The sequence below is a fragment of the Pseudochaenichthys georgianus genome, chromosome 4 (assembly GCF_902827115.2).
Source record: "Pseudochaenichthys georgianus chromosome 4, fPseGeo1.2, whole genome shotgun sequence".
Classification (NCBI taxonomy): domain Eukaryota; kingdom Metazoa; phylum Chordata; class Actinopteri; order Perciformes; family Channichthyidae; genus Pseudochaenichthys; species Pseudochaenichthys georgianus.
The window spans coordinates 12,508,292-12,523,561 of NC_047506.1; the positions used below are offsets into that span (position 1 = coordinate 12,508,292).

Here is a 15,270-nt window from a genome sequence, read left to right on the forward strand (position 1 = left end):
ATCAGAAGTTATGGGAACTTGATATCAAATATTAACAACATTACAGTTCAACATGCATTCAATGCTTAGAAATGTATTAGGTTCTTTAAATATTTATTTAAATTGCATAAGATATTCACAGCTGAGATTGAGTAAGACGGGGTGTTTTAAATGACTAAACCAGGACTACAGTATGAGTCAGTTTTATAAGCACATCTATGAGCAAGTTTAGATATCAAGACAAGCTCCAGCATGACTTCATCTCACTTTGAGTGTGAGTAATGTGCTTTTTACTTGATGAAATCAAAGGTAATTATCTAAACTTCTATAAAGTGATCAATACAATTCAAGGAAATGCCTCCAACAAAGACCTCTGTCGCCAACCGGGGTGTTTCTTGATTTCAACTAAAACATCCCTTGATTAATTTCAGCCTGGATGTGCCAAAATGATGTGTGTGATGTAGAGGTGGTTATACAACACATAAAGTCCCACCTCAGTGTTTTTCCTATGAGACAATAATGTCACATTTGATTCATCTAGCAAAGACAAGGCCAGGATATTCACTCTTAAGGATTTCCTGTCAACAGATCTGGCTGTTTGATTTGGGCCAACAACCACATGGTTGCTTTTCAACACAACATGAGTAAAGTACAAATGTCAACATGCGTGTGTGCTTTCTTAAACAAGAAGATTTGTGGAAAATAGGAGTGAGCGCTGCTTTAAACACAGCAATGATTTTGGATTTACATTATGAACAGATGTGCAGATCTAAACACCATACAAGCAATTTAAAGGGCAATCTACCTATTTTGTAATTTCAAACTATGTTTATCAGGAAGGTTCAGTATGTTTGTGAATTGAACTAAATACTATTTTTCAGTTATAGGAATAAGAATGAATGTCCTTTTATAACATCATAAAAATCCGATGTAAGTAAGACGATATCCAAAAGTTATTATCAGCAATATGTACTGAAAGTAAAATAACTCTTACAGATAAAAACAGCTCCTGTGTGACTGACATTATATATATTATATTAATAGAAATACAAAGCAGGCCTATGATGTTTCTGTTGTGATGGAGCTAACTGGCCTACTTTACATAGAGTGGTCGGCCCTTTCACTGGTCCTCCGTTTGATGAAGACGGGTGATGATTAGTGCCATATACAAATAATGGGGGAAAACAACATTTTTCTCGAAGCATAACGTTTTTGTCAAATATTGCAACAATATATTTGTTTTGGTTATAGGCTATAGCCAACCAAACCATAATCTACTTTGATTTAAAGGCCCAAGCCCAACAAATGGGTATCACTTGTTTTATCAATGTGTTAGTGTGGGGTTAGTTTGATCTTGTTATGTAAAGCTTTCAAGTAGCCTAATGTTTCTAGAGTAAAACGTAGTTTGTTCCCCAACAAATGTAGTGTAGCCTACTTAGATAGCATAAAATGGGGAACAAATTATAATTCATGATTAAAGCACAGACGGGGATCAAACACGTGCCTCTCCAAGTGAGTTTAACAGTATGGGGTTCAATACATAGCGTAGTAAAAATGTAAGTATAGCATATTTAAAGTGTATTACATTTGAGAAAAGAAGGAAGGCATACGAACAAGCCAGAGTTTGGTAACACTTCACTGCAGCAACCAGCAGTGTTGATCGGACGGTGAGCTCGCGGGGCTGTGTGCGGTCACCTGGGGGAATTCGCATGTCAGCCTGGCGACACGCCCTCTACGTCACAGAGCTGCAGCCTGGGGAGTGAAGACGCTCGGCTCCACTTCGCTCCTTCACTTCGTCCTCTCGCTGCCTGCTGTCACCTCCCTCCGTCCACATCTGCAGACAGGCGCACTGCTGCGGGGGAAACATGTTCAGTCACTTGGCACGGAAGATTTCGCAACTTGTAGTCTACTGACTCTCCACGGACAGCCCTTCAGCTCAGGTAAACTCACCTGGTTCAGACTTCCAGGTAACTCTTTGTTCTTCTACGTTGTTGTCTGTGTGCAAAATGATTTGTTTTGTCTGTTTTATTGTATGTTTTCTGCAAGAACTTGTTTCTCTTTGCTATTACTTCCTGAGGGAATTTCTCCCCCCCCCCCCCCCCTCTTCTTCGCTGTTGTTGGTACACCAAGTTGGACAGGTATCAGTAAAGTTAATTCCATAATACAGGCTTCTCAGGTCAGGAATGAAACTGTACTTTAGCCTGTGTTGCGTTGGATTATTGTTTTGTTCCATGTCTGTTGTGTCAAATTAATGTTTGAACAGGTAGAACATGCGGATTAACGTAACAGACATTTGTTACTCGGGTCACTTCAATGAGCCTGTTTTGTCTTTTTATTGTAACTATGGTCACTATCTTGTTCAACTTCATGGAGCTTACTTTGATATCAGTTTTATTCAAAGCAGCTTCTCACAGTAATAAGCTTTTAGCATGTACACTTGCCTTAGGAATTGAGTCAATAAATCTCTTTTGGCCTTGGGAGAAATGGCACTGATCTCGCATATAAAGCATTACACTTTGTATCTCTGATATCAGATTTAAATGGACAACTGGTTTTGAAATGCATACAAGTGATTTATAGATCCAGTTTTTCAGATATTCTCAAATTTAGGGTAGCTTTTTTATGTTCGTTTAACAATTATGAATAGTTTGGTCTGTAAAGTGTTGGAAAACAGTCAACTTTATAACTTTTTTTAATTCTAATTTCAAGGAAACAAGGCTGATTCCTCCAAATGTCAACTGTCTGAAACCCAAAGCTAATCTTATCACTATCATATAAGACAACAAAAATGTTCCTCTACTTTAATGCACAAGTTATTGAAAAAGTCCTATGTTTTCTCCCTGTCTTTCTGCAGACTCGCCTCTAAAATGGCCCAGCAGAATCAAACCTGTCATTATAATGAGTCTATGAGCTTCTTCTATAACAACAGTGGTGCCTCAGACACTTGGGACAAAACGCAGCTCATCCTGGTGAGAGTGGTGGGCTCTATCTTCTGCTGCTTCATCCTGGTCTCCAACTCCATGGTCGTAGCTGCTGTCATCACCAATAAGAGGTTTCACTACCCTTTCTACTATCTTCTGTCCAACCTCGCCGCCTCAGACTTCCTGGCAGGCATAGCGTACGTGTACCTGATGTTTAACACAGGGGAGTCGTCAAGGACACTCACAGTTAAGGAATACTTCATCCGCCAAGGTCTTCTGGACGTCAGTCTCTCCGCATCGCTGTCTAACCTGCTGGTGATAGCTCTGGAGCGCTACATCTCCGTCATGAACTGGAAAGTCCACAGCAACCTGACAAAGAGGAGGGTGACCCTGCTTATCGTACTGGTGTGGGCCATTTCCATCTTTATGGGCGCTGTGCCGAGTCTAGGCTGGAACTGCATCTGCAACATCAACGACTGCTCCAGTCTGGCTCCCATCTTCAGCAGGAGCTACCTGATCTTCTGGTCTGTGTCTAACCTGGTGGTGTTCCTGGTGATGGTGGTCATCTACACCAGGATTTACACCTACGTCAAGAGGAAGACGGCAATGCTCACGCCGCACACCAGCGGCTCCATCAACCGCAAGAGGACTCCCATCAAGCTCATCAAGACGGTCATGGTTGTGCTGGGTAGGTGCTCATCATAAAAATGTCTGCGCACCATCTTTAATGCAGTGAGTCAGAACATTTCCCACATTAGTCAGGTTGTTTTGCTGTACAGCTGTGTGTCACTTGTCACGTCACAAAGTCCAGGCAGTCTCTGTTATCTATGTTTTTCTGATATGAAGGAAAACCTTGAGCATACTAACATAAACACTTTCAGTAATCATGTTGAGAGTTTCAGTGACTTGAGGGAGCCGTATATGAAAGCAAATGAGGAGTCCTAATGTTTATTTTATTTTTCTTGATCTTAGGTTATTTGCTACTTTATAGAGTTTTTAGGGCTTAAAACCATAACTCATTATTTGTTGTTGACTTATTTGCTTAATAGACCAATCATTCAGTCTTTAAAATATGAAAATATAATAGATGTCCCTGGCATATGCTATACAATACCGATGTATCTGTAATCCACTTTAAAGACCAACGTTCTGTACAGAGAAAGAAAAAAAAGAGCTTGGAAAGTCCAACTAATAGTCAATAACCAAAGATATTCCCTTTTTTAAAGTATGTAAAACAGGAAAAATAAGCAATTCCTCACTTTTGAGAAGCTCAAACACGAGAATGTTTGGCATTTGTGTGTCATGAATTCCTTGTTGCAGCACTACTATGTCCTTTCCCAGATTTAAGAAGGCTTAAAAATGCTGCTTCCCCCTCTTATCATGCATTTTCACCCTAGATGAGGGAGCTAGATATGCTGGTCCGACTCTCTTTGTGTATGTGTTGCAACAGGACACCTTAAGTGTACTCAAATCCTTCCCCTTAGCACTTTCCTTTCATAACAGAACAATACAATATATTTTACTTAAGCGTCACAATAAGTTGTTAAATGCATATTCTCATGCAAGTATAACACACAGTGTACACATTTGAAACAGATATATTTCAGAAAGCACTGCAGGTCAGAGTAGTTCTCTCTTCCTACAAACATGCATGAGATAGTTGTAGGGGTTTTGCACAGTCGCCCTGTAGAATAAAAGTCTGTTTATTCTTCTTTGTGTCTTTGGGGCACTCGGCGTGTTGCCTGTCCAGATAGTTTGATACAGTTTGTAGCATACGAGCTGTCTGCCTCTGTACACTCTTTATTCCAGACTGCTATGTAATTATCTCTCCCTGCAAGGACACTGCTCCTCAGCCTGTGTGGCGAACCATCCACACCACACTGGCCTTCAATGAAGCGTCCCCTCCTCCACACCCTTCTGAAAAAAAAGCAAGAAGAAGAACCTATACTTGAGGACTTTTCCAATTGCTTTCAGATGCTTTGCAGATTTTCCTTAAGTTTGTGGAAGTGTAACCACACAAATGTCATTGTTAAAATCCCCGTTGAGGTTGCTTTGACTTCAGGGTTAAATGTAAAAAAAAAAAGCCCTCTTGGAATGGGTGGTGCAGATAACACACCAGGGATATCTGAGGGAGAAAATAATGAAACCTTAAGACCTCTGAGGTATTCAGTACGATCTGGGTCCCTGGGGTTTATTATTCAGGGCCAAAAATATAACTTTTGTTCCAGATAAGCAGTCTGCTCAATTGGAACTGGAAACTGGACAAACCAGTTTGGAAATGCTTAACCCACACATTATGGCAAGAGTAAAATGATTGAGTGTCTAAGCGTTGGATAAGGATACAGTGGGACATTGAACTAATTCATTCATGTTAATATGCACTTATAATTAAAGAACCTAACAATTACTTATAAGTTTTCTTATTTACATTTGAACTTTACTCTTCATTGCCTTAGTTTGGGGAAAAAGATTATCCTTGTAATTGAATAACCTACAGTCATTTATTCCTGGTATATTTGGGACTGCTGTGGCTTGCTTGTTAAGTGAAGCATCAAACAACTCATGCAGATTTAGTTTTCATTCTTTAAGTGCAACCACCATCACGAAATGAGTGCCAACAGAGAAAAGGAACACATGCTTGAAATGTGTGTTTCTAAAACCCCGCTGTTTTTTTCCCTCTGTTGTAGATTAAAAGAAAAGACAGTCCGCTTTTAAACTTCAGCAGAGGAACAACTGCCAATGAAAGACCATTAAGTTGGGTCTCACCCAATTTAATTTCAGTTCACTTTATTTTGGACATGTGGGCCATCAAAGACAAAGAAAAGAGGAAGAAAAACCAGTTTAAGAATAGAAATTCACTGTAAAAGTGTGGCCAATTTTTTACTTTCAGGACTAAGTGCAGTGGAAAAACATAAAAGCACTTCTGCTCGAGCCTTTCAGTCTGTGTGCACGTGTGTTCCCGCCTGTGTGTGGGAGACGAAGAGGGTGCTGTATAGAGCACCTCTTGTTTTGTTCTGCAGATGTGTTGAAGCGGTAGAGATGCAGGTAGTGCAGACAAGTTGCTACTTGTAGGTTTGTTTCACTTCCCAGACACTTTTGGTAGATCTGTTTTGTGCCCAAACGTGTTTGAAATTTGAGTTCTAATTGGCTGCTTCAGTACCCATGTGACCGAACATGTTGTTTGTGTTACCAAACACACAGCACTAAGTATTAAAATAGTAAGGGCATTGTACTGCCAACCTGCCTCTGCTTGTTGTTATGGTATTGGAATGGCTCTTCTCTGCTAAAATGTGAAGTACCTGAATAACTTTATGCATTAGCTTTTTAACGCCCGTCCTGTTGACCAGCTCACAAAATTGTGAACATAATTGTGTTACTTTAACGGAACTAAAGTTGAAGCAATTACTGGTTGCTTATTAGATTATGACTCATCAATGTTATTAGCAACAACTTACACAGGAGATGTTTTTTTAAATAATTGAAACATGCCAAAATGGTCAGGTTCCAGGTTTTCTAATGCGGTTATTTGCTGCATTAGAAATGTAATATCATCGGGTTTTGGACAGGTTATCGTAGCTTAGGCAACAAAACCTTCAAGTACAGATAAATCCATTATAAGAATAATTATTGATAGCAGCCTTAATTCAAATTTACCCCAAAGTAAGGCATATTATCTCCACCATCATAACTGTGTTTCCTGTTTTACGCTTCCAGTTGAATGTTCACTACTGACGCAAGAGTGCAGTGAACATGGACTTCTCGTAAAGGGATTTTAAGTGGTTACTCAGGATTGTCAATGTCTGTCTAAGGATCTGTAAATATCTCTAATTAGTGCACATAAGAAGGATACAAGAGAGAAATAAGTGCTACAAATACCTAACTGTGTGTACATTTTTGTATTGTTCTCTTTGAAGGGGCCTTTGTGATCTGCTGGACTCCCGGCCTGGTGGTTCTGCTGCTGGACGGACTCAACTGCACGGGTTGTAACGTCACAAAAACAAAACGCTGGCTGCTATTGCTGGCTGTACTCAACTCTGTCATGAACCCTTGCATCTACTCCTACAAGGACGAGGAAATGTGGACAACCTTCAAGAACCTCATGCGCTGCATTGGCAACGGCACGCGGCGGCAGCGGTCGACGAAGGCCAACGCCAGGGCTCTCAGCTCGGGTCAGGACACGGGCAACAGTCAGCCTCCATCGGAGGAGACAAAAACTGACGATCAGGGCATTCTCAAGACCTGAAAATGGAGCTTGACATGAATTAACCAGGACTTCTGTTTAGTCAAACGACTGGACGTACTATGAAGATTCAGATTGGAGTTGACTTGAAACCATAACAGTTGGCCTCAGACGGCCGGTGTTGTCCTCCGATAAAAATGACTTTCTTGAAGTGACACTGCAGGCCCACTGCTCCAGTGTACTGTAGATCTTCAGAGACGGAGATAAGAAGAGGCTTCCATGCACTACGAATTCCTGAAATGGATGCAAAGATGTGCTTTTCCATTTTTCTTTTCTGGATTTTACAGTTTTTGGACATATACCTCCAATTAATGTGCTTTGGGAGATACTTGTAGCTTTGAACTGCTCTGCAATGGCTGAAGAAAGTAAAAAGTACACAGTGATACATTTCTACTTGCAAAGGGTAACTTAGCTTTCACATGTGTAAATCTGATGACTTAAAGTTTCAACCTGTGTCACCTTTCACAAAGCTGTAATAGATGATCTAGTTGAGACGTGTTTTAAGACATGTTTGTAGACAGGTATTATACAACTTTAGGGTGGCTTAGGAAGTGCACCATTTTATAGTTTATTATTACTGAAAACACAGCCTGCGTATATATACTGCTGTACCATATGTATCTACCTGTACATCTTTTTAAATACTTTCAACAAGAGGTGCAGTAATTCCAACTGAACGACAGCCGGCATGATTAGCATGCTCAGCATGGTCTAATTATTTTGTCCTTTGAAATGTAAAGTCTAGAAAAGCACACCCTGTTTTCTGTTGGTATGCTGGTTTGGCTGTTGTCAATAGATAACAAAGTGACTATTTTATTGTGCCAGCCTTCAGTTCACTTTAACAAACAGATAAACTCTTGCCTAAAGCACATCATGAAGGCAAACTTGTTCTCCCCGTAGCATTTTAACACATCAGCTTCAACTAACCGCTGATCACCTGTAGCGCAGGATTGTAAAATGATGTTGCAACACACTGGATTCCTGCTGGAGTTTCAGCAATACCCTGCAGGAACCAAACAGGATATGACTGAATGGACTAGACTCACACAAACCTCCCTCTCTACATACTGCGCTGACGTCTCTATTGCTGACAGGGTTCAAATGGCTTCTTCAACCTGCTGTACAGGCCTATGCCCCTCCTGTGGTAGCATCATGATATATATCATTAAGGAGTGTAGGAATACATGTGAGTGGTGATTGGAAAAACAGCTCCGGTGGTGTTTCTTTATCGGAACAACATTTTAGATGGCCGTTCCTTTGCATATAAAAATACAATTTTATTTTTTTAAGTAACCTCTTTTTGAGCTCATGTTATTTTTTCCAACATACCAATGGACATGATACATGATATGATACGGAAACAGCAAACAGCACAGAGGCTGATGTCACCAAAGGGATTCAAACTTTATTATGTTAATGGGGTATCATTTTCACTAGTATTTATAGGAACCTTTTAATATGAACATCCGTCAAATTACCGAAAGTGGTTCCAATTATATTTTTTATAAAAATGATTTACAATCTTATAGAGAATGTGAATGTGGCTGTGTATTTTCAAATTCTAGCGCACTCGAGCTGGTTTCTCCAAAATTACCTACCCCACCTTTTAATTAATGCATTTTCTGGCATTATCTTCAATTTTGCCCATGCTCGCAGCAATTTTAGGTAGCTTGATTTTGAAATGCTAAAGCCAAGGTAGCATTACTTTTTAAACTGTTAACAATCGGGTATCTATGGCTGGTGCAGGATTTATTAATTCACATACAATTATAGGATGGCCAACTCATCTGCCCTGCCCGAGCATTCATTGCTCATCACCAGTATTCCTCAAGCTGCTTACTTGATAGCTGTGATGTACTCCTAGTCCTAACAATAGCCATGTTAGTTGTTTATGTTTGTAGTGAAGATTTAAGAGGCTTTTGAGTAACTTCAACTGAATGGGACTGGTATGCTCGGTATTTGGCCAACATTGCAACTTCTTTTCTAGATTCAACATGTTTTGGAGCTAGTGTTGCCACCTGAGCATGTTACACTGGCTGCAGCATAAATGTTGCTAACACCACCTACCTGGCACCAACGTTAGCAAAACAAAACTGAGATTGCTTGTAAATCCTATTTGACTGAGGCAGACTGCCTTTTTCACTACATTAAATTCCCCACCGCTAAACTAAAGGCGGTTGTTGCATCTAGCCACTTAACTGTAAACTGCATTTTATCTGACACTGACATAAAAGCTTCAAAATGCATGAGTGTGGCGCTTACCAACATATTTTATGTTGTGGAACATTAGCTTAAAAATCTCTAACTAAAAATCCATTGACTTAAAGACAAGGGAACCGGAAGTGAAAAGAATGCTGACTCATTTCTGGGTTATAGCACTTATCCCTGCAGCAATCTATGGTTGATGAAGTACCGTTACTTGAGATTTCTCAAGAGCTGCCACTTAAGGAGGATTTACTCCATTCAGGCCAATTAGTGGTTGACCTTTCATTTCCAGTCTCTTACATTATTGTCGAAAGAACTGGAAAACAATGTGATTGACTCAAAGGAACAAGATAACTCCTCTAAATTAGACTCCAAAACACTTGCAGTAAAAATAACCACTTGCTTATATATTTGTATCCTAATATAGTAAAGCTTTCTGTGATTGACAGTAAACTGACAATGTTTGAATAATCTGTAAATGTCAACATTTAGAACTTTGTGAAATGCATTTTAACATTAAAACATAGTAAGTTATAAACTGCATATTATGTGCTTCAAGATGTAAACCACATATTGATTTCAAAGAGTGATGTTTAATATGGCATATTACATGTCAAATCTCCCCTCACTGTAGTCATTATAAAAGTATATTGTTCATAGGCTTTTAATCGTTTTAACCTCAAACCCACAGCCTTTTTTTCTCTGCTCTCATATACCAGGTTACCTGGTTTAACAAGATTTCTCATCGCATGTTAAAACTCCTTTTATGCTCAGTATTAATCCGTGTATTGAACATATAACATTTTACAGTAAAGTACTCAGGATGTTAAAGGTTTCAGGTTGAGCTATGATGTGATTAAAAGTAAGTAATTTCCATTCAAAAACAATGCTGTATTATAGAGAGTATACTGTATTTCCTCTGGTAACCTGATGTGACTGCTTCGTGCTTCTCTGGTTCTGCATTCCCAAAAAACATGAACTGTAAACTTGTGTGGTGTGGCAGGCCTTTTTTTCTTCTTCTTTTTTTTACAGCTGTGCTGTAATTATGCATTCTTGAAGAGCCAATTAAATTTCACAGATGTTCAGAAATGCTGTCTTTTGGTTTGGTCTTAATCTTAGGGCAAACAGATGTAGGCATACAAGTAAAACGTTTAACCAGTACACAGAGGGTGTGCTGTTATATAAATAAACCCTGTGCCATAAAAGAGCAAGACTCATGGAGGCATATAGTTCTAAGTTAAATCATGTATATAATTTACAGAATTTGGTTTCTCCTACAAAGTTCCCAGCTCAGTTTCAACTGAACACAATGATACATACAATAGTATACCTGGAGAATGGCTGCAAGGAGTTTGACACGTCTCAGACTGTCACAAGCAAGAGCTTCTTCTCTATGAGTTGCTTTCGAGTGCACAGTGATACCATGGAAAGAATACTTGAAACTGCTCACAGTCTTTGAAACAAACATTGGTGTTGAGTTTTGTAAAAAAATATTTGCGGTATTAAGTGCCATCTCCTTCCATTATATTGGAGAGAAGGCAGACATCCATACGGCCGATATTTCCAACTTGGTAGCTCACACTTAAACAGTCTAGATTTAGAAATAGCACAACAGGAAAACATGATTAGAGTTGAACTGTCCCTTTAATGTCCTACAATCATGTCTACCAGGGTTGAATGTTCTAGTTAACAGTCAAGTTAATACAAAAAAAACACTTTCACTTGGTAAATAACACTAATTTGAAACAAGATACACTGAACAAAAATATAAATGCAACACTTTTGTTTTTGCTCCCATTTTTCATGAGATGAACTCAAAGATCTAAAACATTTTCTTTATACACAAAATAACCATTTCTCTCAAATATTGTTCACAAATCTGAAAAAATCTGTGATAGTGAGCACTTCTCCTTTGCCGAGATAATCCATCCCACCTCACAGGTGTGGCATATCAAGATGCTGATTAGACAGCATGATTATTGCACAGGTGTGCCTTAGGCTGGCCACAATAAAAGGCCACTCTAAAATGTGCATTTTTATCACACAGCACAATGCCACAGATGTCGCAAGTTTTGAGTGAGCGTGCAATTGGCATGCTGACAGCAGGAATGTCCACCAGAGCTGTTGCCCGTGAATTGAATGTTCGTTTCTCTACCATAAGCCGTCTCCAACGTCGTTTCAGAGAATTTAGCAGTACATCCAACCGGCCTCACAACCGCAGACCAGGTTCCTGCTATCAGCATGCCAATTGCACGCTCCCTCAAAACTTGCGACATCTGTGGCATTGTGCTGTGTGATAAAACTGAACATTTTTAGAGTGGCCTTTTATTGTGGCCAGCCTAAGGCACACCTGTGCAATAATCATGCTGTCTAATCAGCATCTTGATATGCCACACCTGTGAGGTGGGATGGATTATCTCGGCAAAGGAGAAGTGCTCACTATCACAGATTTTTTCAGATTTGTGAACAATATTTGAGAGAAATGGTTATTTTGTGTATATAGAAAATGTTTTAGATCTTTGAGTTCATCTCATAAAAAATGGGAGTGTTGCATTTATATTTTTGTTCAGTGTAGATGTGTTACAACGTCAAACAACACCCTGATGGTGAGTTCAGGTGCAGCAGTGAACTCTGAACGATTCTGACCTGTTGGATAGTGAAGGTGAGCTGAAGCACCTTCTGAACAAGAACATGATCAAACTGTGATTGGAGAGCCTCCTCTGCTGATTGGACAATTAGGGACAAGGCAGAGGGTGGGACTCGGGGGGGAAAAAGGGTACATAAGCTGATACTTAAGATGACGCTAGACACACACACACACACACACACACACACACACACACACACACACACACACACACACACACACACACACACACACACACACACACACACACACACACACCCCCAAGCACCCAGTTGGTCAGTCATTCGGTCAGTCAGTTCAGAGTGGGTCCAGCCACAACAGCAAACGTTCTCATGGCTCTACGGACAGCCACATCCTTTTACCTGTGTTTCCTGCTGGTAAGTTCTCACATAGTAGAGGTTTACTAATTAATACACTACAACAGATTCAATTGCAGAGAATAAATGTGGACATATTGCGACAGATGTTTAAGGGTTAACTGTTAATGGACAGCACAATGATGTGAAATGAGGGCAGGAGTGATCCATTTTTTTGTATTTACACAGAGAAAGGAATATAAACTACGGTGTAAACCAAGTGTGCGATTTTCCCAGTTTCATTTATAGCTGAGGTTCCCCCTTGCTTTTGTTGTGTTGTCAGAAACACTTGTTGCTGCAGGCATGTGGTCATGGGTTTGTGGCGTTTCTGTGTATTGCTTGGTTACACGTCAGCTTCTTGTGGGACTGATTTTCTTGATTATAAATCATACTGTAATCTCGAAAAAAAGAAATACTGTTATTTTACTTAGCTGTATTCAACATAGTTATTTTTCTAGTGAAGTGTCAGCTGCTGTTCAATTTGTTCTCTTTTATCACTTTGGCTAAAAGTGCACATGCTTTAATGAGTTGAGTTGTGTATCTAATTTGTTTACATGCTCACACTTAAGACATGGCTCACTGATAAAATACTTTACACACATTAGGCTTTTGAAATGTGTTTACATACTCCACAAATGCTTTTAAATAAAAAAGCCTCCTGTCTTTGTCTGCAGGGAGTAAATTGCTGGCATGATTTGGACAACACAGAGTACGATTGCTGGCCGCTCAACGGTCCAAATGATTACAACATGATTAGCTGTGGTGGTACGTTTTTAATGATTTAATTTGTCTGTTTGTTTGAGTTTTTCATTGCATTTGATTTGTAGTTGCTTTTGGTGATTTTATGTGAGTATTTATTGTACAATTAGATGTTGGTTATGTTGGTTACGCATTTGATTAAAATCTGCTTATAGCACTGTATTATTATTGTTGTAAACATTCAAAAATCTTCATAATGTTTTATAACAATTCCACAAAGTTATAATATAATACAATGTACAGCATTTAATAGGATTTTTAAGGTCAAGAATCAGAATTGCTGACATTCACAGACATTTTAGATTTCATGATATGTTGTTAACAAGCACACTATAGTGATAATTATGCATAATATGAAATATTATAATGTATTATAACTATGGTATTTATATTGTACTATGGTCCCTGAAAAAAAAACGTGTTAGTCTGCAACAATCATAAAGTGATATGATTCTTGACCTTATAATTCATAATAAAATGCTTCCTAATATGTTATGACTTATTATAAAGTTTTATACAGGATAAGTATACAGTGCTATTAGCAGATTTTAACATATGCATTTATAAGTGTGCTTACAATGCATATGGGCATGGCTATTATATAGATGACTAAACAGATAGCTTTTCCTGCAGTGGCAACAAATAATGGAGACAGTAACATTTACTGCATTTACAGAATTAATTACAGTGACTTAGGTAGGTAGGGCTCAAGAGAATTATCTGCAAATTATTGGGGCGGTGGTGGCGAAGTCGATAGGGACTTGGCTTGGCAACTGGAAGGTCACCAGTTCAAGTGCTACCGAGGTGTCCCTGAGCAAGGCACCGTTCCCCACACTGCTCCCCGGGCGCTGTTCAAAATGGCAGCCCACTGCTCCTAACACTAGGATGGGTCAAATGCAGAGAAACAATTTCCCCACGGGGGTTAATAAAGTATATCCAAACACAGCACACAGTATGTACTCTGTTTAAATGTGTATGTGCAGGTGACAAGCATGTGTGTTGTCACAGGTCTGGAAATGGCCTGGGTGCAGCGTCCTCCAGAGAAAATATCCAACGGGGAAGAGTTCAATGTCTCGTACACGGTGACGGCCTCAGATTCTTTCTACGAGTACGCAGTCAGGAACAAGATTTTCCAGTTCAGGTGAGTATGCTACATAAACACCTGGCATCCTAAACCTCTGCCATACCCAGAATACGCACGCACGCACGCACACACACACACACACACACACACACACACACACAAACAAAGGAGAATACATCAGATAAAACACTTAAAGGTAGGTAAGTTTGAGAAACCGGCTCGAGATCGCTAGAATTTGAAAATACACAACCAGAGAAAATCTGCCACTTCCTTATAGAGCCCCTCCTCCAACACACACGAACGCGCACATGACCAATGAGGGCACGAGATAAGTTTGTGCCCCGATGGAAGGCTGACAGGCAGGTAGGCATCCAATCGGGCCGGCTAAACGGATTGGTTGTACTTTTTACAGTATTACGGCTTCTACAGATGAAATTTTATGGATTTTATGGATTTTTTGTCAAAGCACTTAAGATATTCATTGCTATCGGGATGTTAAGAGCATTCCATGGAATATAACAAAAAATGTATCTCGAGCCGGTTTCTGAAACTTACCTACCCCACCTTTAAGCTCTAAGAAACGCATGGGGAGCTGCAGATTTTTGTTTGTGTTCCCATTGTAAAAAGCAACCCCGGGGATTTGTGTTAATTAATTTTTTTGTTTACCTACCCATGTTTTCTTCTAGCAATGCGTCAGAGGCAAAGAGGTTCTGTCATGAACACGATTGCCCGGCAAACTGGAACAACGCCAATGACATGAACTGCTGCGTTTATCACGCCAACATTCACTCCTGTCCTCTTGGTCTTATGGTAGGTACATAGAAGGTGAACAAAAGGTTTTACCAGGACAAACATTTTTTGGCAGGAGATAAAACATGATTTTTTTCTGGATCAATATTGATGTAATGCTCTTTTTGTCCACAAGAGGCTGAAGTGCATCACTACCTCACTGCTGTTTGCTATCTACACACAAGCTACATTTATTTAGTGTTAACACATCAAGTCAATTATGAAATTAAAACTTTTTTGGAAGAAAACATAAAAGCTTTTGGTATTTTTCGGCACATGCAAATGCAGTG

At 39.5% G+C, this 15,270-nt stretch overlaps 2 protein-coding genes across 3 annotated transcripts in view; both read left to right on the plus strand.

Moving 5' to 3' along the window:
- The first annotated feature begins 1,751 nt into the window (after positions 1-1,751).
- lpar3 (lysophosphatidic acid receptor 3) lies at positions 1,752-10,434 on the plus strand. 2 transcript variants are annotated; one of them, XM_034081770.2, is made up of 3 exons: positions 1,752-1,946; positions 2,834-3,588; positions 6,815-10,434. In XM_034081770.2, exons 2-3 carry the CDS (start codon positions 2,847-2,849, stop codon positions 7,141-7,143), a joined length of 1,071 nt encoding a protein of 356 aa, XP_033937661.1. In that variant the 5' UTR covers positions 1,752-1,946; positions 2,834-2,846; the 3' UTR covers positions 7,144-10,434. The 2 variants fall into 2 exon arrangements, with proteins under 2 accessions (XP_033937661.1, XP_033937662.1); XM_034081771.2 differs by having other exon boundaries at positions 1,752-1,919.
- A 1,866-nt stretch (positions 10,435-12,300) lies between these two features.
- Positions 12,301-15,270, plus strand: part of LOC117445549 (atrial natriuretic peptide receptor 2-like) — a 52,244-nt gene continuing 49,274 nt past the window's right edge. Inside the window, exons 1-4 of the mRNA XM_034081289.1 lie at positions 12,301-12,369; positions 13,023-13,113; positions 14,116-14,248; positions 14,878-15,005. Coding sequence (XP_033937180.1) covers positions 12,325-12,369; positions 13,023-13,113; positions 14,116-14,248; positions 14,878-15,005 — 397 coding nt within the window. The 5' untranslated portion in view covers positions 12,301-12,324. The remainder of the gene's footprint in view (positions 12,370-13,022; positions 13,114-14,115; positions 14,249-14,877; positions 15,006-15,270) is intronic.

Coding starts and splice junctions, on each gene's coding strand:
- lpar3 (XM_034081770.2), top strand. CDS start 2,847: ATGGCCCAGCAGAATCAAACCTGTCATTATAATGAGTCTATGAGCTTC. Junction 3,589..6,814: donor GACGGTCATGGTTGTGCTGG/GTAGGTGCTCAT, acceptor TTCTCTTTGAAG/GGGCCTTTGTGATCTGCTGG.